This window comes from Cavia porcellus, unplaced genomic scaffold, assembly GCF_034190915.1.
Source record: "Cavia porcellus strain 051 isolate PalLab524CR breed Dunkin Hartley unplaced genomic scaffold, mCavPor4.1 scaffold_17, whole genome shotgun sequence".
Taxonomy (NCBI): Eukaryota; Metazoa; Chordata; class Mammalia; order Rodentia; family Caviidae; genus Cavia; species Cavia porcellus.
The window spans coordinates 45371787-45393493 of record NW_026947500.1 but is presented as its reverse complement, the minus strand read 5'-3'; the positions used below and the strand labels follow the sequence as shown (position 1 = coordinate 45393493).

The window sequence follows — 21707 nt, the reverse complement described above, 5'->3', positions numbered from 1 at the left end:
GGCAGGAGGATTGCTTCGAGTTTGAGGCCAGTCTGGGCCACAGAGGGAGATATTTCTTTTCTCTTCTCTTTTTTTTTTTTAAACCGGGGATTTAACTCATGACTATGCGCTTGCAAGGCAGGAGTTTGTGCTGCTGAGCTAAATCCTTGGCCCAGAGAGAGAGATTTTCTTAAAAACAAAAATCCACAATGGATGACTGCCCCTGGTTTATCACAATATCTGTTATAAAAAAACAAATTCAGCCTAGCGTGGTGGCTCACGCCTGTAATCTCAGCACTTGGGAGGATGAGGCAGGAGGATCACTGCAGGTTCAAGACCAGCCTGCGCTACAAAGTGAGCCCAAAGCCAGCCTGAATGGCACAGTGAGACCCTGTCAGGTGATGCAGGGAGGGAGGAGAGAGGGGAAGAAAAAGGAATTGAGATGTGTTATGTGTGTGCCTCAATCTCCCACAAGAAATGTAAACATTAGGGGCTGGGGATTTAGCTCAGCGGCATAAGCGCCTGCCTTGCAAGCAGGAGGTCGTGAGTTTGATCCCCAGTACCGATAAAAATGAAAAAAGACCAAAAATAATAAGAAGAAAAGAAATGTAAACGTTATGTACTGCCAATACGGATCACCCAAAAAACTCAAAGACAAAAACTGAATCAGAAAATAATGTCAAGCCAGGCGTGGTGGCTCACGCCTGTAATCCCAGCACTCGGGAGGCTGAGGCAGGAGGATTGTTGAGAGTTCAAGACCAGCCTGAGCTACAAAGTGAGCTCAAGGCTAGGCTGAACTGCATAGTGAGACTCTTTGTCTTAAAAAAAAAAAAAAAAAAAAAAAAAAGACAAGAAAAAATAATGTCAAGGATGTGGAGCAGTTGGAGCCCTGTGCCTGCCTGGTGCAACTGTTCAAACAATTAGGATAGTATTGGATATTACATGTCCTTAAAGGTCCACGTGTTAAGCTATCTATATCCTGGCCTTATATCTAAAGCTTGTGATATGTTGTGATAGTTGGGTTGAAGAAGTGCAATATTAAAGCAAAAGCCATGAGATCATTAAGCCCATTGTGTAAAGATGCACTCTGAGTTATAACTCAAAGGCACAACTAAGAAAAAAAAAAACAACAACAACAACAACAACAACAAAAAAAAAACATAAAAAAAGGTCCACGTGTTAATAGCTGGATCACCAGCCAGTGCCACTATTAGGGGGTGATTGCACCTTTAAGAGGCGGAACCTAGCAAGAAGCTGTTATGTCTTTGGGGCATGGCCTATGGAGGAGGAAGCTGAGGCAGGAAGATCAAAGCTTGAATCCAGCCTGGGGAATTTGAGGACTTAGAACACTTCTCACAATCAATCAACAGGCTGGGACTGTGGCTCAGGGGTGACCACTGGCCCTCAATTCATTGGGTAGTCCAGGCTGGCTTCAAACCCACAGAAATCCTCCTGCCTTAGCCTCTCATGTGCTGGGATCACAGGCATGTGTCTCCATGCCTGGCTGTTCCAGCTATTTCTAAGTGTTGGGCTTCTTTGTTTTGTCTCTGTTTTAACAGTTCATTGTGGAAATAAGAAAATGTTTCTGGGGGCTGAGATTTAGCTCAGCGGCATATGCGCCTGCCTTGCAATCAGGCAGTCTTGAGTTCGATCCCCGGTACCGATTAAAAAAAACCAAAATGTTTCTGACTGCACTGGTATCCAGCTGGGGCTGGATCTCAGACTGGAGGACGCCAGCTCCAGGAGCAACCCAACCCACCCTTTCTCCATCCACCAGAGTCTGGGGTCTGAATTCATGGCCCCACACCTCACCTGGACCCCTCTGTTTTTTTTTTTTTTTGTTTTTTTTGTCTTTTTCCTTTTATCGGTACAGTGTTAGGTTTCTAGGGGACCCCACCAGACCTGCCACTCCCTGTGCAGCACTGTCAGAGCCCATCTACTGCTGACTGTTCTGCCCAGGCTACACTGGTCTCCCTGTCCCTAAATCCGGCCAGGCACACTCCTCACATAGGGCCTTTGTGGAGCTGTTCCCTTAGCGGGGCACTTTCTTCCCTTAGATCTGCACTTGACGAACCTCACCTTCAAATCTTTGCTCAAATGGAATCCCAAGGAAACCTACCCTGAGCACACTTTGAAAAATTGGTCTTTCCAACCTATTCCTTTATCCTGTTTTATTATCATTTCTTTTTTTTTTTTTATTGGTACCAGGGATCGAACTCATGACTGCCTGCTTGCAAGGCAGGCACTTATGCCGCTGAGCTAAATCCTCAGCCCACAGTGGTTTTTTTTTGGTCACCTGGGCCCCTCTTAAAGTATCCCCACCCCTCCCTGAGGGCCTTGGCAGACTCTCAGACCCCAAAATCAGAATTCTTCTCTTGTACCAAAAGAGGTCCCCCGAGGGTAAGGTGGCAGGCTTGGCTGCTGAGGGAAATTCCTCAGCCCAGGAAAGGACACCTGGGGTCCAGGGTGCTGCCCAGCTTGGCCCTGACCTTCCAAGTTCCCTTTGTCAGTCCGTGCCCAGCCATGGGCAACCGGGTGGCCCCTAGCCTCTCTGGGTGCCTCCAGAAACAGTGGGTGTCTGTGGGGTCCAGGAGCCTCTGCTGTGCAGCCCCGCCCTCCCAAAGGGCCCCACTGGCCTTGCCCCCACAATCTTGGGTGGGGCCAGCTGGCGGCCACCTTGATTCTAAAACCACAGTTTGGATTTTTTAGGAACCTGCTGGGGTGTTGGGGGTGGGGGTGGGAGCTAAGCTCAGAGCCTCTTCCTGTGAACACTCAAGGCTCCACTGAAGGCAGCAGAGGTCGACTCATGTGTCCTGGGTGGGGAGTGGCCCTGGGAACCCCTTGAAAGGACTCTCGAGCTGGGCTTCGGGGTGGGATTTATTTTGATGGATTTCACTGCAGAGGGAGAGAGGAGGAAGGGCTCTAACACCCCCCTGGACCCGTGTGGCCCCATCCCATGGGTTACACGCATCCCATGGGTTACATTGCATGTCTCTGGCCACGTGCAGCTGATATTCTAGCAGGCAGGGAGGCAGGGGCGGAGCAATGTCCTTAGAACCAGATCACCAGCAGGGAGCGCTGAAAGGTGACAAACCATCAAGGGGAGAGGGGCCCACGGCACATCTGTGGCAGCAGCCCCTGGAAAATGCGGGCAGTGATGCGCGTCAGAAACAGGAAAGTTGGGGCCTCGTGCAGGACTCAAGGGGCTGTGACATGGTGTGGCTGCCATGGAACAGAGCGGGGCCCCTCCTGCGGGAGTTAAACAGAGCAAACAGTTCCACTGCCGTCCACAGAGCATGAGGAACTCGGGTTGCTCCTCATTCATGGATAAGCGTGGCAGCGTTCTTCATGGACAAAAGGTGGAAACAACCCAAATGCCCATCCAGAGACAAATGGATAAATGAATCTGATCTGTACGGCCTCCTGAGTGCTGGGATTACTCACCCCGAAAAGGAGCGGGCACCCTACCACACACTGCAATGGAAATGCACTTTGAAAACAATGCTGGGGGAGAGAGAGGAGGGACAGTAAAAAGAATGAAGATAGGTGCCTGTGCCAGGGCTCCACAGTGGGTGTGACGGTTATGTATGGCAAATACACACTAATCAAAACGAAACGAAATGATGGCTGCAGGGTGTGAGGCCACTGATAAGCGATGTCCCACGCAGGTGGAGGCAGAGACGGGAATCGGGTGGATGGGTGCCAGGGGCTGGGGGAGACGCAAAGACACAGCTTGCTGGGATGAGGCTCCCGAGGGTGGTGGAAATGTCCTGGTTGTAGACAGAGGGCACAGTGGCATGGGACTGTGAATGTGCTAAAGGCCACTAAGCGGTTCACTTTGAACACTTGACGTTATGGCTTTGTGAATTTTATCTCTTTAAAATTGCTTTGGTCAGCACTGGGGAGGCTGAGGCAGGCAGATCCTTGCAAGTTCGAGACCAGTCTGGACTACAAAGTGAGCTCAAGGCCAGCCTGAACTGCATGGTGAGACCCTGTCTCAAAAAGAAAAAAAAATTGCTTTGGAATCTGCCAGGAACCTCAGGGAGATGCCACGTTGCCTCCGGCTATTGGAATGGATTCCTAAGTGATGGTATGCAGAGTCACAGACATGGCCAGCCGGGGTGTGGACTGTGGCAGCCGAAGCCAAACCAGCCCTACTTGTCCTGCTTACCTTAAAAATGCACATCTGTCTGTCATCTGTGCCTGGTTTGCACCTCTAAAGGTCTTGTCCTGGAAGCTCCAGTGTACCTGGACTTGAGAGGTGGAGGGCCCTTTAAAAGGTGGGGCCTAATGGGAGTTGCCTCGGTCGTAGCCCCACCCCTATGAATACATTAAAATCTTGGTGGGGGCGGGTACTGGGTCTGGTCTCTCCAGGCCAACTCGGGTCCCTCCAGAGGAGGCTGCTGAAAATCAAGGTTAGCTCCTTGTCGTCCAGCACTCTGAGAGGCTGAGGCAGGAAAATCACAAGTTTGAACCCAGTGTGGGCAACTTAATGACTTAGTAAGACCTTGTCTCAGAATAAAGAATTTAAAAAGGGCTGGGGGTGGAGCTCAGAGCGAAGGCTCTGGGTTCCGTCCCTGGCACCAAAAAGAGATTGGAGCAATGGGGGAGGGGAGTGAGTTACCTCCAGCCCATGGCTGAGACAGCAGGTGTTGATTCTCTCCCCTCCAGAAGCCTGTCATGTTCGAGCCCTGGACAGAAGTGGGTGGTCAGCAGGGTCGTCCCTGTGATCTGTGACAATCTCTGGGCCTCCCCTCCACTTGGCAGAGGCAGTCTCCCCGCAGGCAGGGGTCAGTCTCCGAGTTTCACCCCGTTGGGGTGAAGCCCAAGGCCTTAGGCAGCCAGGCACATGCTCACCTGAGCTGCAACCCCAGTCTGTTTCTGATCTATTTCCTGTGTCTTGTTAAGTCATTCAGTTGCCCAAGCTGGGTTTGTGCTTGTCAGCCTCCTGCCTCAGCCTCCAGAGTAGCTGGGCCCACAGTCATATGCATCACCACATCCACTTTATGCAATTTTCAGAAGGAGATAGTTCCTCAGAAAGGTACACTTTAAGTCGGCATGTGACCCCACACTTCTGCTAGGGGTACACACCCCAAGAATTGAAGATGGTTTCAAACAAATCCTTGTGCATGAATGGTAACAGCAGTACTGTTACCAACAGCTGAAAGTTGAAAGCCAGCCAGGTGCCCATCAGCCAACGATGGATACAGACAAGGTGGGCCATTCACATGGTGGAATATTACTTGACCACTAAAAAGAAATGGGGATTTGCTACATGCCGCAACTTGCTGCTCAGTGACAGAAGCTGGGTATGCAAGGCCACACAGTGTGTGACCATGTTAACATGAGACATCCAGCACAGGGAATCCACAGAGACAGAAAGCAGATTGGTGGCTGCCAGTTAGGCAAGGGATGGGACAGGCAGGATGGCTGGGGGGACCAGGGCTCTTTTGTGAGGTTGGACCTGCTCTGGAACCCAACAGAGGACACTGGTAGCTGCTTGCTGGCTCCCTTTTACCATTTGGGGTGAGCAGGTCCTCTCCCCAGCCCCGTCCTCAGCCCTGGAGGGACAGGAGTGTCACTGGAGGCCACCTGCCGCCCTCTGGCTGCTCTGGGGCCCAGGGCACTGAGTCCAGCCCCCGACAAGGCAGAAGCCAGGCGGCTGTAGGACGCAGCCTCAGCTCCACGCCTGGGTCTGCATGGACCCCGTTGGGGTCAGAGGGCCGGGGCCGGGGCTCAGCAGGAGGCATGGGGCTGGGCCCAGCTGGGCAGGAGATCAGTAGCGTGACTCGGCCTTTCCACTCTGCTTTCGGCCCGGCTCATCAGCCGTAAAACAGCCCGGCTCAGACGGAAACCTGGTCCTTTATGTGTTCCCGAAGGCACTGGCAGCAAGGGGGGAAATTCCAGGCTGATGAGGTGTGAGGGTGGGGGACCTGGTCTTCCTAGGGGCTGGGGCCGGTGGGACTGGGCAGGTCCCATGGACAAAGGACCTCCCTGAGCCCTGCGGTAGCCAGGATGGCGGGTGGCCCGGCCATCCCGGGACAGGCGTCCACAGGAATTCCCATAAAACTGCGTCAGGCGGCTCCCCAAGGGGCCTCTGCTCACGCACCACCCGTGGCTCCCCAGTGCTCCGGGACAGAGTCCAACTCCCGCTGTTCCAGACCCTGCCGGCCTGTCTGGCCCTCTCCCTCGTGACCTGGGGCACGGCACACGTAGTTCCAGGAACACTGCCTGGTTCTTGGCCACCCCCAAGCATTTATCCTCGCTACCCCCACCTCACGCCCAGCATGTGCGGCTGATCTTCACTCGCTTCTTGTGAGTCCCCCCAGCCTGCCTATGTGTCCCCCCATCATGCCTCCAGCCACTCTGTGTGTGCCAGGGACGGAACCCAGTCTCCCGAGCTCTCACCGCTGAATGGCTCCCCAGCTCCACCCTGGCACTGATTCAGGGCAAAGTTCTGAGTTATAAATCCTGGTTAGTGTTGGGGGAGTTGCAGGTACAGATGAGTCTCAGACCTTGTCACTGGGGCTGGTAGGTCTCTCTGTCCCAGAGGACACTGTCCAGACTATGGTGGCATGTCAGTCTCCTGTGAACTGCATGAGTCCCAGTCTCGTGAGAACCCTACAAAGAAGATAATGTCTAAGAGTGAAGCCTTTGGGAGAAAGAAACCCAGCGCTTGGGTGAAGCTGTCTGCTCAGGGGCTGGGTGGGGCCTCCTGGAATGACCCTGTCCAAATTAAGACCTGAGAGACAGAAGGAGCCCTGTCTGGAGGAGGAAGATTCCAGAGAGGGGGCTCATGCAAAGGCCCTGGGATAGGAAAGGGTGTGGTTGTTGGAGGAAAAGTGAGGAGCCACCCTGGAGGGATGGTGGGATTGTTGACTGAGAGGGGGACTCTTCGAGGTGGTGCTGAGGGGCCAGACCCCCAACCTCTGTGCCAACTGGAAGGGGTCTCTTGATCCTTGCTGGATCCGAGCAGGTCGGAGCTGAGCCAGCCAGATGTGGCTTGGGGCGGCCACAGCCCAGCTGGGTGGGGACAGACAGCTTCAGCCTGGCCAAGATTGCAAAGGTTAAAGAAATAGCAGCAGCTGCACTGACCAGGGCTTGAATCCCAGTAGCAGGCGGCAGAAACAGGCTCCTCCACCCACAGTCTGCGGCCGAGGCATTGGGTCTGGGCAGGTGCTGGGCCGGGGTCAGGAGGCCAGGGGGTGAGGGGACTGTTTCTATGTGCAGGGTACAGCATGAGAATAAAAATAAAAAACAGCAAAAGGGGCTGTAGCTCAACAGGAAGGGCCTGAGTTCAAGCCCTAAGGCCAGGGGTGGAGGAGGAAGGGAAACAAAAATCCCAGAAAACCAGGACATTGGAGGTTGGAGTCAGACCCACCCTGTGTGTGCTGTGTGACCCTGAGCCAGTGTCCTGCCATCTCTGGACTTCCAGCTCTAGGTCATTCCTCCCCAGTCTCAGAGCTGTTCCCTGGGATTCTTCATGGGCTTCCTTTCCACACCCCAGGGAGCCTGGGGGCTTGTACACAGACGCACAGGTGAACGTCCCTGGAGCAGTGTCCCAGCCAGTGACCTTGCCAGCGCTTGGCACCTCCAGCCATGGCAGCCTGCTGGAAAGAACAGCATGGCGGGGGCGCTAGGCCAGCAAGACTGTTTCCTTGTGATGCTCCAGTTGCCTGGTACCCAGGAAGGTCAGGAGGCCAGGGAAGCAGGGAGGTGCCAGAGCCATCAGTTACTGCCCTAGGCAGCGAGGTGGCCTTCAGTGTAGTGGGTACAGATGGGAGCCAGTCCCTGCCAGGGTCTCCCTGAGACCTGCTACAGCCCTGCCTCCAGGGTCAGGAGGGTCGATGAGGCAGGAGCTGGGTGGAGACCCAGTCTGGAGAAGGTGTAGCCAAGAACTGGCCCCACCACTGCAGCCTCCAGGCCTGGTTAGAACAAGGACTGGCTAATCCAAGCCCTCCACTCAGTAACCACTGTGATTGGTTCAGGTATGTCCATGGGACCTGAGCTGGGCCAATGAGAACCAGCCCTGATATCTTCGCTGGACCAATCAGAAGAAAGATGTTCCCAGGGCACAGTGGTCTGGGACATTCAAACCCAGGACTATGGGGTCTCAGTGCTACCCCAAGGAACAAGACAGCTGACCAGAGAGGCACAAATCTAGGCTTCTGGATATCAGAAAATGGGAAGCTATCCCTTGTTCTTGGGTAGGGAGAACCGATACAGTGAAAACAGCCATGCTCCCAAAATTGCTATACAGATTTAATGCAATCCTGATCTAAATGCCATCAGGATCCCTCACAGAAATAGAGAAGGCATTTCTAAAATTCATCTGGAACTAGAAGAGACCTACAATAGCAAAGGCAATTCTAAGCAATAAAGGCAAGGCAGGAGGCATCACAATCCCTGACTTGAAATTATACTACAAAGCTACTGTGATCAAATCAGCATGGTATTGGGGGAAAAAATAGATATGAGGGCCAGTGGAACAGGTTAGAAGTTGCAGACCCAATGACAAACACACTCAACCACCTTGTCTGACAAAGGGGCCAAACAAGACAGCCTCTTTAATAAATGGTGCTGGAAAACTGGCCTCCACATTTCGCAGACTAAAACTAGAGCCATGTCTAGCACCATGCATTAAACCAAAGTCAAAATGGATCAAATATTTCAATATTAAAACAGAAACACTAGGTCTACAGGAAGAGAAAGTAGGTAGAAATCTTCAAGACTTAGGGGTAGGTAGAGACTTTATGAACAAAACCTGGATGGCACAAGAACTATCACAAAGAATAAATGACTGAGATCTCATCTTGTTAAAAAGCTTTTGCACCACGAAGAAATCATCAACAGTGAAAAGACAAGCCACTGTGTGTGAAAAAATTTTATTAGCCATTGCTCAGACGACTTCTATCTAGAACATATAAAGAACTCAAAAACATCAGACTTCCCCAAATTTAAAGGCCTACTCCAAAAATGGGCATCTAAAATGAGTAAAGACGTCTCAGATGAAGAGATACAAACAGCAAATAAATACATGAAAAAATGTTCGGCATCACTGGTCATTAGAGAAATGCAAATGAAAACCACACTGCGCTCCCAGCTCCCTCCAGACAGAATGGCTGCCATCAAGAAATCAACCAATAACAAATGCTAGTGGGGCTGTGGGGAAAAAGGAACCTTTCTGCACTGTTGGTGGGAGTGTAGACTGTGCAACCACTGTAGAAATCTGGGTGGAGATTCCTTTAAAAACTAGGACTACAGGTTGCATTCGAACCAGCAATTCTCCTTCTGGGTACCTTCCCAGAAAAATTAAAACATCATACCACAGTGATTTATGTGCACTACTTTTTTGTTTTTTGGTGCCAGGGATTGAACTCATAACTTTGTGCTTGCCAACCAGGCAGTTAAGCCACTGATCTAAATTTCTGGCCCTATGTATATCCATGTTTATGGGAGCACACTTTGCAATAGCTAAATCTTGGAAACCATCAAAATGCCCATCAATCAAGGAATGGGTAAAGATGTGATTTTGTTGTACAATGGAGTACCATGAAGCTGTAAAGGATAAACTTGAGACATTTTTATGTAAATGGATGCACCTTGAGACTTTACATTTTTTTTTTTTTTTTTGGTACCGGGGATCAAACTCACAACTTTGCACTTGCCAGGCAGGCACTTATACTGCTGAGCTAAATTCTCAGCCCTGAGACACTACTCTTAAATGAAACAAATCAGACACATGAGTATAAATACCACATTGTTTATCTGCTGTGAGAAATCAAAAGTGTAAGTAAGGGCCAAAATGTGTAATGTGTATTGGAAAATGGGAAGAAAATGTTCAAAGGGGAAAGGGAAGAAAGGAGGAAAGGAAGGGAGAGACAAAGAAAAAAGAATAGAAGGAATAAATGGAAACAGAGCTTTTATAAATAAGGAGGGGAAGCCAAGCATGGTGGTGCACACCTGTAATCCTAGCACTCACAGGCTGAGTCAGGAGGGTGGCTGGGAGTCTGAGGCCAGCCTGGGCCTGAAAGTGAACTCCAGGCCAGCCTGAACGGCTCAGTGGGACCCTGTCTCAAAAGCACAATAAAAATAAATAAATAAATAAACAAACAAACAAATAAGCGAAGAGTGGGAAAAAAAGAAGATGCAAGATAAGGGGCTGGGGATTTAGCTCAGCGGCATAATCGTCTGCCTTGCAAGCAGGCAGTCGTGAGTTCGATCCCTGGTACTGATAAAAAACAACAACAAAAAAAGATATACCATGTATGGGCCGGGGATTTAGCTCAGCAGCATGAGCATCTGCCTGGCAAGTGCAAGGTCATAAGTCCGATCCCCGGTACAAAAAAAAAAAAAAAGGAAAGATATATCAAGTACAGGTACAAAGTCCCTATGATGAATGTGATCAAGATGTAAACCTAAAATGTACCAAAAATCTATCTATCCATCCATATTTATATATAGGCCTCTGCAGGAGACCACCTCAGAGCCAGGCAAGGAGACCCAGAGCTGTAAAGCCAACTACTTAGGAGGCTGAGGCAGGAAGATTGCAACTTCAAGTCCAACCTCGGCAGCCTAATAATTTAGCAAGATCCTGTCTCATAATAAACAGTAAAAAATGAGGTGTAGCTGGGCATGGAGGCACAGGCCTGTCATCCGGCACTCAGGAGGCTGAGGCAGGAGGATAGCACCATGAGTTCAAGGCCACTGTGGGCTACACAGCTAGACTGTGTCCAAAGGGCCTGGGAGCAGCGGGGAGGCCACCCCAGATGAGAAAACCCCAGAACAGAGAGAGCTCTGGACACTGCATGCACCCTTGGAGCGAGCACCTCTGCCTTGTGAGAGGAGGGATTCCTGGAAAGCCCAGGGAGAGGAGGGCGGTTGAATCCCGTGGCACCTGAAGGCCGGCTGCCTCGGGTCTCCAGGGGGTGCTGCGTGGGGTCAGTCTGCACCCCAGCTGCGGAGGTGAGCAGGCCTGGCTCCCCTGTTTCACCAACATCTGAGCCTGTGCCAGGCCTGGGGGCCACCTATTTTCGTTGGGCCTCAGTTTCCCCTCTCTGCAGAGTCTGCAGGGTCTGTGGAGTCAGAGTCGCCCCACACTCCGTCGCTCCCTGAGCTGCAGAGGACGCGGACTGGAGGCAGCCAATTGATTCTTCTTCCCGCTGGTTGCTGAGCACTGGGTGTCCCGTCCGGGGCCCGGGTGGGCTGCCAGGCTGGGCCCTGGTCTGTAGCTGGCAGGCGGGGAGGGCAAGAGGGGCCAAACTCTGTCCACTGCGGCCCAGGTAGAAGCGGTACCCTTTCTGCGCCCGTGAGCCCTGGGTTCTTCAAAGCCCAGCGTCATGCTCTGGGGTCTCTCGGGCCAAGGAACCCTGTGGTCAGTGTGTGGGTTCCCCGGGGACCGTGCTGCACCTGTGGTCAACAGCAGCAAGGCCATCAGCTGAGAGCACCATGGCCACGGCCCTCTCCCAGACTCCCTGTGGTGGTGGCCATGGCTGGGCTGCTCTTGGAGGGTTGGGGTGGCCTCTCCCTCCCCGAGTGGCCAGGAGGCTAGGACAGCAGGCATGTGCAGAGGCCGCAAGGCAGGAGGGGCCCTCGCCTGGATCACAGAGGAGGCACAGAGAAAGAGCCCACTGTGCGCATGGCCTTCACTGTCATGATCTTCGGGCAGTGACCTCTGCCTGGGGCTGCCACACAGCAGAACTTCCAGGTGGATCTGACTGCCCACCATCCCTGCATCGGGACATCCATCCACTTCTTTGTCCACCCGTGTACCCACCCACCCATCCACCCACCCGTCACCCTTAATGCATCCCTTCAGCCCATTTGCCCACAGGAGGTGCCCATGTGGCACATGGCCCCATCAGTCCCCATGCAGGGTCCAGAACTCGGCACCGTGGAGCTGTGGAGAGGTCACTGTGGGGTATGGGCAGTGGGAGAGTGGTCCCTGCTGTGTGAAGAGGTAGGGCCTCAGAGGCCTGCAGAACCCAGCTCTGCACCTGCTTCCCGATCCTCCCTCCCTGCTGGCACCTGCCAGGGCAGGTATGGCATCTGTGTCCCTGCAGCCCCTCTGTGATGCTCCTGCTGAGACCCCACCCCACATCCCACAAACGCTGCATGTACCTTCTGCTCCCTGAGCCATGGCCTGGTGCCACAGGGTCAGGTCTGGTGGGGATAGGGTTTGATCTTATACAGCCCATCAACAAACACTGATTAGCCCTTTTCAGGAGGTGGCCCTGGGGCCCTTCCTGTGACCTTGGTTGTTGCTGTGTGGCTGGAAGCGAGGTCCCCAGGCTTACTAGGCAAGGGCCTACCGCACCTGGGCTTCGAAGCTGCCTGCTGCCGGGCTGTGGGCAGCTCCGGCTTTCTGGCCTCCTCCTCCTTCAGGACAGAAGCACCTCTGTTCTGTGTGTCAGGAGGCAGAGAGGGAAAGGGGGTGTCCTGTGTCCCACAGCTGTCCTTGGATTGCCAGGAGGGGTGTGGCCACCCATTGAGAGCCCTAGGTCCCTGCCAACCGAGGCTGCCCCTGCAGTTTCTTCTCTGTCACCAAACAACCAGAAGAAAAGGACATGGAAAAAGGGAAGATACTGAAGCACAGAAAAAGTTGAGTGACATGCTCAGGTCACACAGCAGAGCTCAGATGGGGACTCAAGTCCAGGGTGCCAGAAATGAACTCCTTCCTCACTGTTCCTGCTGCCCCTTGTGGTCACAGATCCTCGGGCTCCAGGGCTCCAGGAGGAGGAGACAGAGAAGTCACTCAAGCCCTGTGGCAAAGCTCAGGGTATTTGGCTCTTGCTCAGTAAAATTGTAGCCCTCATATTTATTGTTATCGGTTCCCTTTGCCGTCACCCCAGGGGGCTGAGATAGAAGGGGAAGGGGCTCTGGGGTGCCCCAGGAAAGCAGAGTCCAGTGTCCATGCCAGGAAGGCTGGGTCCTGCTGCTGTGCCCACACTTAATGGATTCCACAGCCCTGGCTGGCCAGGCCCAGCATACTTTGCCTGGGATTCACCATTGGATGGGGAGGCACTGGCAGGGGCAGGGCCCAAGCACCACATGTCTCCTGGACCAAGGTGGCTGCCAGGAAGGGCCCTGGGCCCCAGGCTGGCCGGGCTCCTGGAACCACTAAACCTGGCAGGGCGGGAAGGGGGTGGCTTGGGTGGCTGCCAGAGGCCCAGAGGCGCCCGTTCTCAGGGCCAGGTTGGCCAGCGTGTGTAGTCTTGTTCCTGCCACCAGGTCCAGGAGGGCTGTCCCACCCACTCCAGGACTGACCCTGGCTTCTCACTGCACAGAACACAAACACCCAAGACATGCTCCAGTCTAATTCTGTATCATGTAGCCTGATGGACAGGGGCCTGTGGCTCCCACATTCAGGCCTGGCCACAGTCACCCTTTTTATAGGTGAGGAAAGCAGAGCACAGAGAGGGGAGGCAACTTGCTCATGGTCACACAGCGTGGCTGTGCTCACATGATATTTGCAGCCAGATTTCCTAGGGCCCTGAGGGGTTACTATTATGAATAGTAGTGGGGACACAGATTATAATAGTGACAGGGTTACGCTATTCCTAGGGGTGATCCATGTTGCCCAAACTTCTCAGCCTGTCCTTTCTGGGCTGGCCCAGGTCCCTCAAAGGGACCATAGAGAACCTGAGCTGCTGGGGTCAGGGTGGGCCCACAGGGTCATGCTGGCTACATTTTCTGCATGGAACTGGGGCTTAAGGGGGACTTCTCGGAGGTGGGGGACATCAGAACTGCCCCTTGGGGGACAGAGGAAGCTGTAAAGGTGTGGGAAAGGCCAGAAAGACGGCTACAGCGGTGGGATACCAGTCCAGTTGTGGTGTGCCCTTTGTGGGGTGGGACCTCACCTGGAAGGTGGCCTGCAGGTCAGGTGAGATCCAGGGTCTAGATCTACACCTGGCCCTCTGGGGCCCTGCTGCTCAGGCTGTGTGCTGTGACATTCTTAAGGTTCCCTCTGTCTGGGTTGCTGCCCCCCATATCCCCTAGTCCAGCCACAGTGGAAGCCATGTGTGCCCAGCCTGAGCTCGGCGCCTGTCCCAGCTGCGGCAGGCACACACGGGGCACAGGGAGGCCTGGCGCTGGCCCCAGGAAAACAGGAGGTGAGCTCATGGCTGCGGTGGCGGCAGTGGAGAGGGCACTCTGGGGGTTTGGGGCTCACGGAAAAATCCTGGGTGGGGCAGCCTCTCACACTCCGTGGCTGCCTATGGCCCTCAGAGCACAACATGAACGGGTGCCATGGCACTGCCTTCCTGTGGCTTCTCCTCCTCTCTTCTCTAGGCCCTGAGATATTGGTGCCACCCTTCCGTCCTCTCCCTTCCCCCACAAGTCACCCTCTGGGGCCCCAACTATGTCTCATACATCTCCCAGTATAGCTCCTGCCTCCGCCTCCTCCAGGAAGCCCACAGCGATTTCTCCACATCTGAGTGTTCTCCGGAGAGAGCAGGTCTTGTCGACTCTGGGGATCACTTCTGCCACATGGGGCGGCCTTGGGCCAGTCCCTTACCCTTCCATGGCCTCAGTTTCCCTGTCTGGAGAATACAGGATGCCCCTGGGTGCTGGAGGGTGGGAGTGAGAGGGTTAACAGGCTATGGGAAGCCAAGGTACTTCACAGCCCAGAAACAGAGCAGGGGAGATTTTCCTGATCAGCAGTGAGTTTTATTTTTATTGCAGGCTGCTCCCACTCTGCGCTGCAAGCTGCTGGGAGGAACAGAAGCCACAGGCTGTCTGGGCTTCCATCCGCTGCAGCCGCCCTTCAGCAGAGCTAACACCCCAACCACCTGGGGCCCTGGGCAATCCTGCGGCTGCATCCACCAAAGAATGACCCCAGGGAGGGGGCACTTCCAGGCTGGGGGGCCACTTGGAAGTTGTCAAAGTGGGGGGCCAGGAGCACCCCCTTCAGGTGAGGCAGAGGGCTGAATCCCCCCCTTATACCCCTCCAGAATAATCAGCAGAGGTGCTGTCACTTCCACTGTGCTGGGGGGAAACTGAGGCACAGAGTCCCATCACCTGCCAGAATCCCACGGCCACCACACTCAGGGTGGCTCAGGACCTCCTGAGTGCCAGGCTCTGCAAGCATGTGGGATGCAGCAGGGATCTCCTCTGAGTTATATCATCCCCAGCTCTTTTTTATATTTTATTTTGAGACGGGGTCTCACCAAGCTGCTAAGTTTCCCAGGCTGGGCTAGATTTGCCTTCCTCCTGGCTTAGCCTCCCAGAGTGCTGGGATGGCAAGTGTGGGCCATCCTGGGGAAGCCACCTGTGGGGCTACAACATCTCAGGCTGCACACAATGAACAAGAGAGACAATGTGGGGAGGGGGCCGAGTCACCCCTGGTCCTGGTTCTGGTCCTGGCCCCCCCAGCCCTGCAGTGTCCCCTCCGCCCCGGGGGTGCGGCCTGGACAGCACAGCAGCACCATCTGTTTACCTTGTGGTGGGCTGGGCAGGGCCTGGAGTCCTAGACATAAATAGGCGCCACCACCCGGCCTCGGGAGCTGAAGTGCCCCTCATCCCGCATCCCTGCCATGGCCCACACTGCCGCCTGTGTTCTGCTGCTCACTCTAGGCTTCCTGGGCACGGCAGGCCAGGGCCAGGTCCTGCTTGGTAAGGGACTGGGAACACCGGGGACCTTGGGGAGGCCGGGGTGCCATCTCCACTGGGCTCGATGAAGGACGATCGCAGGGCGTGGGGTTCGGAGAGCAGGGGCAAGGCTAAGGCTGGGCATTTGGGCGGGTGAGGCTGTGCTGGGGGACTCGGACTGATGCCGCCGCTGCTCCCTGGCCCACAGGTGGAGATCTGGGCCCGCAGATGCTTCGGGAGCTGCAGGACACCAACGCGGCGCTGCGGGAAGTGCGGGAGCTGCTTAGGCAGCAGGTGCGGGCGTGGGGTGCAGGTGCTGGGGCCTGTAGGGGCGCGTGGGGAGGGTGAGGGGGTGCTGGAAGGGAAGCGCGTACGGTGGGGGACCGGGTCCTAGGAGCGAGGGTCGCAGGGCCGGGAGAAGGACAGAGACCAGGCCGGGGCTGGCCCCGCTGACCCGGTCTCACGCAGGTCAAGGAAATCACGTTCCTGAAGAACACGGTGATGGAGTGCGACGCGTGCGGTGAGCGTGCGGGGGTGGGGGTAGGGCGGGGTGTGAGCGGCCGGGGAGCCTGGGCCGGCGGGAGGCAGGGAGCGAGTGTGCTGGGGAGGAGGACGCGGAAAGCGGGCACAGATGTGGGGAAGCGGTGTGCAGAGGGACGGAGGAGGTGGTGGAGACTCCGGGACTGGAGCACTGGGAGCTCATGACCCCTCCCTGCCTGGCCACTACAGCCCTGGGGCGTGGCCTCTCCAGGTCCCGCCCCGCCAGGGACGAGGTCACGCCCATGGGCATAGTCACGAGCCCCCCCCCGCCCCGCCCCGCCCCGCCCCTCAGGGATGCAGCCCGCGCGGACACCGGGCTTGACCGTGCGGCCCCTGTCACTGTGCGCGCCGGGCTCCTGCTTCCCGGGCGTGGTCTGCACCGAGACAGCGAGCGGCGCGCGCTGCGGGCCCTGTCCCGAGGGCTTCACGGGCAACGGCTCACACTGCACCGACGTTAATGAGGTGCGCGGGCTCCAGAGTCTCCCCTCCGCCTTCTTCCCAACAACCTCCCGCCATCCTGACGACCGCTGCCTCCCCTGGGGGCCCCCCCGCCGCCGGGGGGCGCCCATTAGGACCACCTCTGTCACCACCCGTGACGCCTGCCCCACCGCACTCCCCTGCTGCCAGTGACGACCATTCGCAAGATTCCTCACCGCCCCGGCGACCCCCTTCAATGCCCGGGGTCCCCCACCCCAACCAGCCTTCCCCCGCCGAGGGGCGCCTGACTCCACCGCCCCGCCGCCGCCTGGCGCGCTCTCCGGGGCGTCCGCTTCCTCCCTGGGCCGGGGATGCACGCCCAGCAAACTCAGCACCCCGCCCCTAAAGGAACGGCCCTCCCAGGGCGCCCACTTTCCGCACCCCCAAGGCTGGTCGCCTCCCTCCCACCCGGAGCTGCTCTAGTAAAGCTCCCACCCGAGGCCTGACTGAGGCTCTTGAACTCTCCAAATTCCGGAAACCGGAAGGGGGTGGCTCTCGGGGTGCAGCCCGCGCGCTCTGATCCCCGAATCTGTCCCCAGTGCAACGCCCACCCCTGCTTCCCCCGCGTCCGCTGCGTCAACACCAGTCCCGGCTTCCGCTGCGAGCCCTGCCCGCCCGGTTTCAACGGGCCTACGCACGAGGGTGTAGGCCTGGCTTTCGCCAAGGCAAACAAGCAGGTGAGGGGTGCGGGTGCCCCTTCTCAGAGGTGGGAAGTGGGGAACGTCTCGGTCCAGCCTCGCTCCACTGGGTGGGAGGGCTGGGGACAGCTCTGGGGCCAATCAGGGCTGGAGCAGGGTCCAGAGAGACACGCGCGCAGGAGGTGCGGATGGGGTGGGAGGTGGGAGTGTGATCCCTGCGTCCCCTCCTCTAGGTCTGCACGGACATCGACGAGTGTGAGACGGGGCAGCACAACTGCGTCCCCAACTCCCTGTGCATCAACACCCGGGTAAGGTGGGAAGGGGTAGGGGGTGGCGGGCAGGGGCCCCGGGCCCGCAGCGCGCTGACAGCTGCCGGGCGCAGGGCTCCTTCCAGTGCGGCCCGTGCCAGCCTGGTTTCGTAGGCGACCAGGTGTCCGGCTGCCAACGGCGCGCGCAGCGCCTCTGCCCGGACGGGACGCCCAGCCCGTGCCACGAGAAAGCGCACTGCGTCCTAGAGCGCGACGGCTCGCGCGCCTGCGTGGTGAGTGCGGGCGCGGGAGGGGCGAAGAGCCGGGGGAGCGGCCAGCCTGGGCACCAACTCACCCTCCCCGCAGTGCGCCGTCGGCTGGGCTGGCAACGGACTCGTCTGCGGGCGCGACACCGACCTGGACGGCTTCCCCGACGAGAAACTGCGCTGCCCTGAGCGCCAGTGCCGGAAGGTGAGTGGGGTCGAGGTGGGGGAGTGGCTTGGGAGACGGTGGGCGTGACTTGGAGAATGGGCGTGGCTTAATAGACTAGGGCTTCATTTTGGAGACCCGAGGGCTTGATGTGGCATGAGGACGTGGCTTAGTAACACTTGGGTGGTGCTGAAGGTCACGCCCTTATGCCACCGGTTCCCAACCACTCCCAGGACAACTGCGTTACAGTACCCAACTCAGGGCAGGAGGATGTGGACCGCGATGGCATCGGAGACGCGTGCGACCCGGATGCAGATGGGGACGGGGTCCCCAATGAGGAGGTAAGGCCGTGGGCGGGTTCTAGTCGAGACGGGCGTGGCCGGTGGGCATTCCACTGGGGGCCTGGTCTGCAGATCTCTACCCCTCCCCCGCCCTGACCTCCAGGACAACTGCCCCTTGGTGCGCAACCCAGACCAGCGGAACACGGACAACGACAAGTGGGGCGATGCATGCGACAACTGCAGGTCCCAGAAGAACGATGACCAGAAGGACACAGACCGAGATGGCCGGGGTGACGCCTGTGATGACGACATCGACGGCGACCGTGAGCGCGGCTGGGCTGGAGCTTAGTGGGTTTTGGAAGCCCGGTGGATGAGCTCACCGGGGCACTCTGGGTCCTGGACCCCTCTGGCTGGGGATTTAAAAATGGGACTTGGTCCCTAGGAAGTTGAGGAGGGAGGAGAATGGGAGTGGCAGGGCCTTTGGAGGAGGGGGAGGTGCCCCTTGTCCAGGGCTGCAGGCCAGGTTCTGCTGCTTTTCCCACGGGCCTTGGGAGGCCATGACTGGGTACCCGGTTTGGGTACACAGGGAGGGAGGCTGACCCCCGGCTCCATTGCTGAGGCTCCCAGGGCTGCCCTATGTCCCAGGCTGGCCCTGGGTCCCCGTCTCATCCCCCTGGTTCCTGCAGGGATCCGCAACGAGGTAGATAACTGTCCCAGGGTTCCCAACTCAGACCAGAAGGACAGTGATGGCGATGGCATAGGGGATGCCTGTGACAACTGTCCTCAGAAGGACAACCCCGACCAGGTGACTGTGGGCGGCCTCTGGCTTTGGCTGAGCCCCATCCCGGCACAGAGCACCCACCCACCAGCCAGACCCACAGCCTCCCAGTCCAGGATGCCTGGTGGTCCCTGGGGTCAAGAGGACCTTGCTGTGCCACTGGGGGTGGATGTTGTCTGAGCCCTTCTGCTCTGATCTGAATATGGCCCCTCTCCTGCCCCACCCCAGAGGGATGTGGACCATGACTTCGTGGGAGATGCTTGTGACAGCGACCAGGACAAGTAAGGAGGCACCCTGGGATGGGCTTCTAGACAGCCCTGGTGCATCCTTCTGGGTGTCTCATTGTCGCCTTGTCCCACACCCACTCTAGAGATGGAGATGGCCACCAGGACTCGAGGGACAACTGTCCCACAGTGCCCAACAGTGCCCAGGAGGACTCAGACCATGATGGTCAGGGCGATGCCTGTGATGACGATGATGACAACGATGGCGTCCCTGATAGTCGGGACAACTGTCGCCTGGTGCCCAACCGGGACCAGGGGGATGCAGACAGTATGACAAGGGTGGGGCCAGCTGTGGGTAGGCAGTGCTGGGTGGGTGTGGCTGCAGGTGTGGGTGGGTGGGCCTGGGGGCATGGTGTGGCCAGAGCTAAGCCCACTGTGAGGACTGTCTCTTACTTCCTCTCAGGGGACGGCGTGGGTGACAAGTGCCAGGGAGACTTTGATGCTGACAAGGTGGTAGACCAGATTGACGTGTGTCCGGAGAATGCTGAAGTCACTCTCACTGACTTCCGGGCCTTCCAGACGGTTGTGCTAGACCCTGAGGGTGATGCACAGATTGACCCCAACTGGGTGGTGCTCAATCAGGTGGGGGCCAGACCCAGGTTGGGGGCTGGGATTGCACAGGACCCCACAGCAGGCCTAAGTGGGGAGGCAGGAAGAACAGGACACCCATGGCATATCTGAGCCCCTTTTCATCCTTGTTAGGGGATGGAGATTGTGCAGACCATGAACAGCGATCCCGGCCTGGCTGTGGGTGAGCTCAGGGGACAGAACCTAAAGGGGCCATGAAGGCTGGTGGAGTCTGAGGTTGGCCTGTGCTAGTGGTTTCTGGGGGTGGGGTCAGTGCCATGTGGGCGTGGCCATCTGTGGGCTGGGTCTAGAAACAGGAGGAGGAGTCAGATGGTGAAGGGCAGGACCCAGGCCACCACTGCTCTCCACCCACATAGGCTACACGGCCTTCAACGGGGTGGACTTCGAGGGCACATTCCATGTGAACACGGCCACAGACGATGACTACGCAGGCTTCATTTTTGGCTACCAGGACAGCTCGAGCTTCTATGTGGTCATGTGGAAGCAGATGGAGCAGACCTACTGGCAGGCTAACCCCTTCCGTGCTGTGGCGGAGCCGGGCATCCAGCTCAAGGTCCCTCCCGCCACCCTGATGCCATCATGGCTCCCTATCCCAGGCTCCAAACCCCTGTTTCTCCCCAAAGGCCCCCTAAAGCCTCCCTCAGAGGTTCTGGGGCTCTGACCTGGTTTCCTGCACCATGGCAGGCCGTGAAGTCCTCCACAGGCCCCGGGGAGCAGCTGCGGAACGCACTGTGGCACACAGGTGACACGGCATCCCAGGTCCGGCTGCTGTGGAAGGACCCTCGAAATGTGGGCTGGAAGGACAAAACATCCTATCGCTGGTTCCTGCAGCACAGGCCACAAGTGGGCTACATCAGGTGGGGCTGCGGGCACTGTGGCTGGGGGTTGCCTATGCTGTACCCCAGCTACAGGCAACAAAGGGGTCTCAGAGCCCTTTATGTGTGAAATGGAAATGCTTTGCAGCATGATGACGGGGCACGCCTGTGATCCCAGCACTCTGAGAGGCTGAGGCAGGAAGATCCCAAGTTTGAGGGCAGCCTGAAGAACTCAGTGACTTAGGAGATCATCTAGCGTGGCCAGGGGATGGAGCATGTATCCTGGGGTTCAGCCCTCAACACCAAAAATCAGACAAAAGCAAAAGCTTCTTGGCCCTGGGCATGACGCACTGTGTACTGAAGAGGACCCAGCACCTAGGGGACCTTCAGTTAGAACCTGCCTCCAGTCTGTGCTGCTGTGTGCCTAGGTGCCCCACTTGGCACGTACTGTGCTCAAGGCCCTCTGTATCCATTCTCCCAGGGAAACTGAGTCAGGAATCTTGTGGCCTCAGTGCCAACCTCAGTGAGCACCGAGGGGAAGGGGGACTCTCTTCCTGGCTGGCTGCCAGAACCCCGCCTCAGTGTGCCCTGTCCACAGGGTGCGCTTCTACGAGGGCCCCGAGTTGGTAGCTGACAGCAACGTGGTCCTGGACACGACCATGAGGGGCGGGCGGCTGGGTGTCTTCTGCTTCTCCCAGGAGAACATCATCTGGGCCAACCTGCGCTACCGCTGCAATGGTGAGGCAGGGACACAGGATGGGGGGTGGGGGCGGGGCCTGGAGCCGAGCAGGCTTGTGCAGACCCTCACCTGCGCAATCCCTCACGCCTCCCCCCACAGACACCATCCCAGAGGACTACGAGACCCAGCGACTGCAGCTGGCCTAGGGACCAGGTTGGGGACCTGAGGGGCAGAGGCAATAAAGTGTGCCTGTATGGGACATCAGCTGTGGTCTGTGCTGTAGGAGGCGGTGTGCCTGCGTCATGGGCCAGCGTCCAGCTGGGCACTGTCCAGCCCTGGCTTTGGGACGCTGCTAGGTCAGCCACTGCCCCAGTTACTCCGCA

The 21707-nt window shown here is 57.0% G+C and overlaps 1 protein-coding gene and 1 non-coding gene across 2 annotated transcripts; both read left to right on the top strand.

Annotated features, from left to right (window-relative positions):
- Positions 1-921: 921 nt before the first annotated feature.
- On the top strand, positions 922-1092 carry LOC111755514 (small Cajal body-specific RNA 1). Its single transcript, XR_002790068.1, has one exon. It is a non-coding gene; the product is annotated as a small Cajal body-specific RNA 1 (non-coding RNA).
- Positions 1093-15441: 14349 nt separating this feature from the next.
- On the top strand, positions 15442-21583 carry Comp (cartilage oligomeric matrix protein). Its single transcript, XM_003465198.5, has 19 exons — positions 15442-15591; positions 15776-15861; positions 16036-16087; positions 16400-16569; positions 17124-17261; positions 17456-17530; positions 17605-17763; positions 17837-17941; positions 18133-18240; positions 18344-18503; positions 18867-18985; positions 19187-19239; positions 19329-19510; positions 19646-19824; positions 19945-19993; positions 20187-20383; positions 20515-20687; positions 21244-21383; positions 21484-21583. Exons 1-19 carry the CDS (start codon positions 15513-15515, stop codon positions 21528-21530), a joined length of 2271 nt encoding a protein of 756 aa, XP_003465246.2. The 5' UTR covers positions 15442-15512; the 3' UTR covers positions 21531-21583.
- The last annotated feature ends 124 nt before the right edge of the window (positions 21584-21707 follow it).

Bases quoted from the DNA above. Each gene is read 5' to 3' on its own strand.
- Comp (XM_003465198.5), top strand. From the start codon at position 15,513: ATGGCCCACACTGCCGCCTGTGTTCTGCTGCTCACTCTAGGCTTCCTG. The intron at 18,986-19,186 runs GTGACTGTGGGC...GCCCCACCCCAG, and splicing joins AGAAGGACAACCCCGACCAG to AGGGATGTGGACCATGACTT. The intron at 20,384-20,514 runs GTCCCTCCCGCC...GCACCATGGCAG, and splicing joins AGCCGGGCATCCAGCTCAAG to GCCGTGAAGTCCTCCACAGG.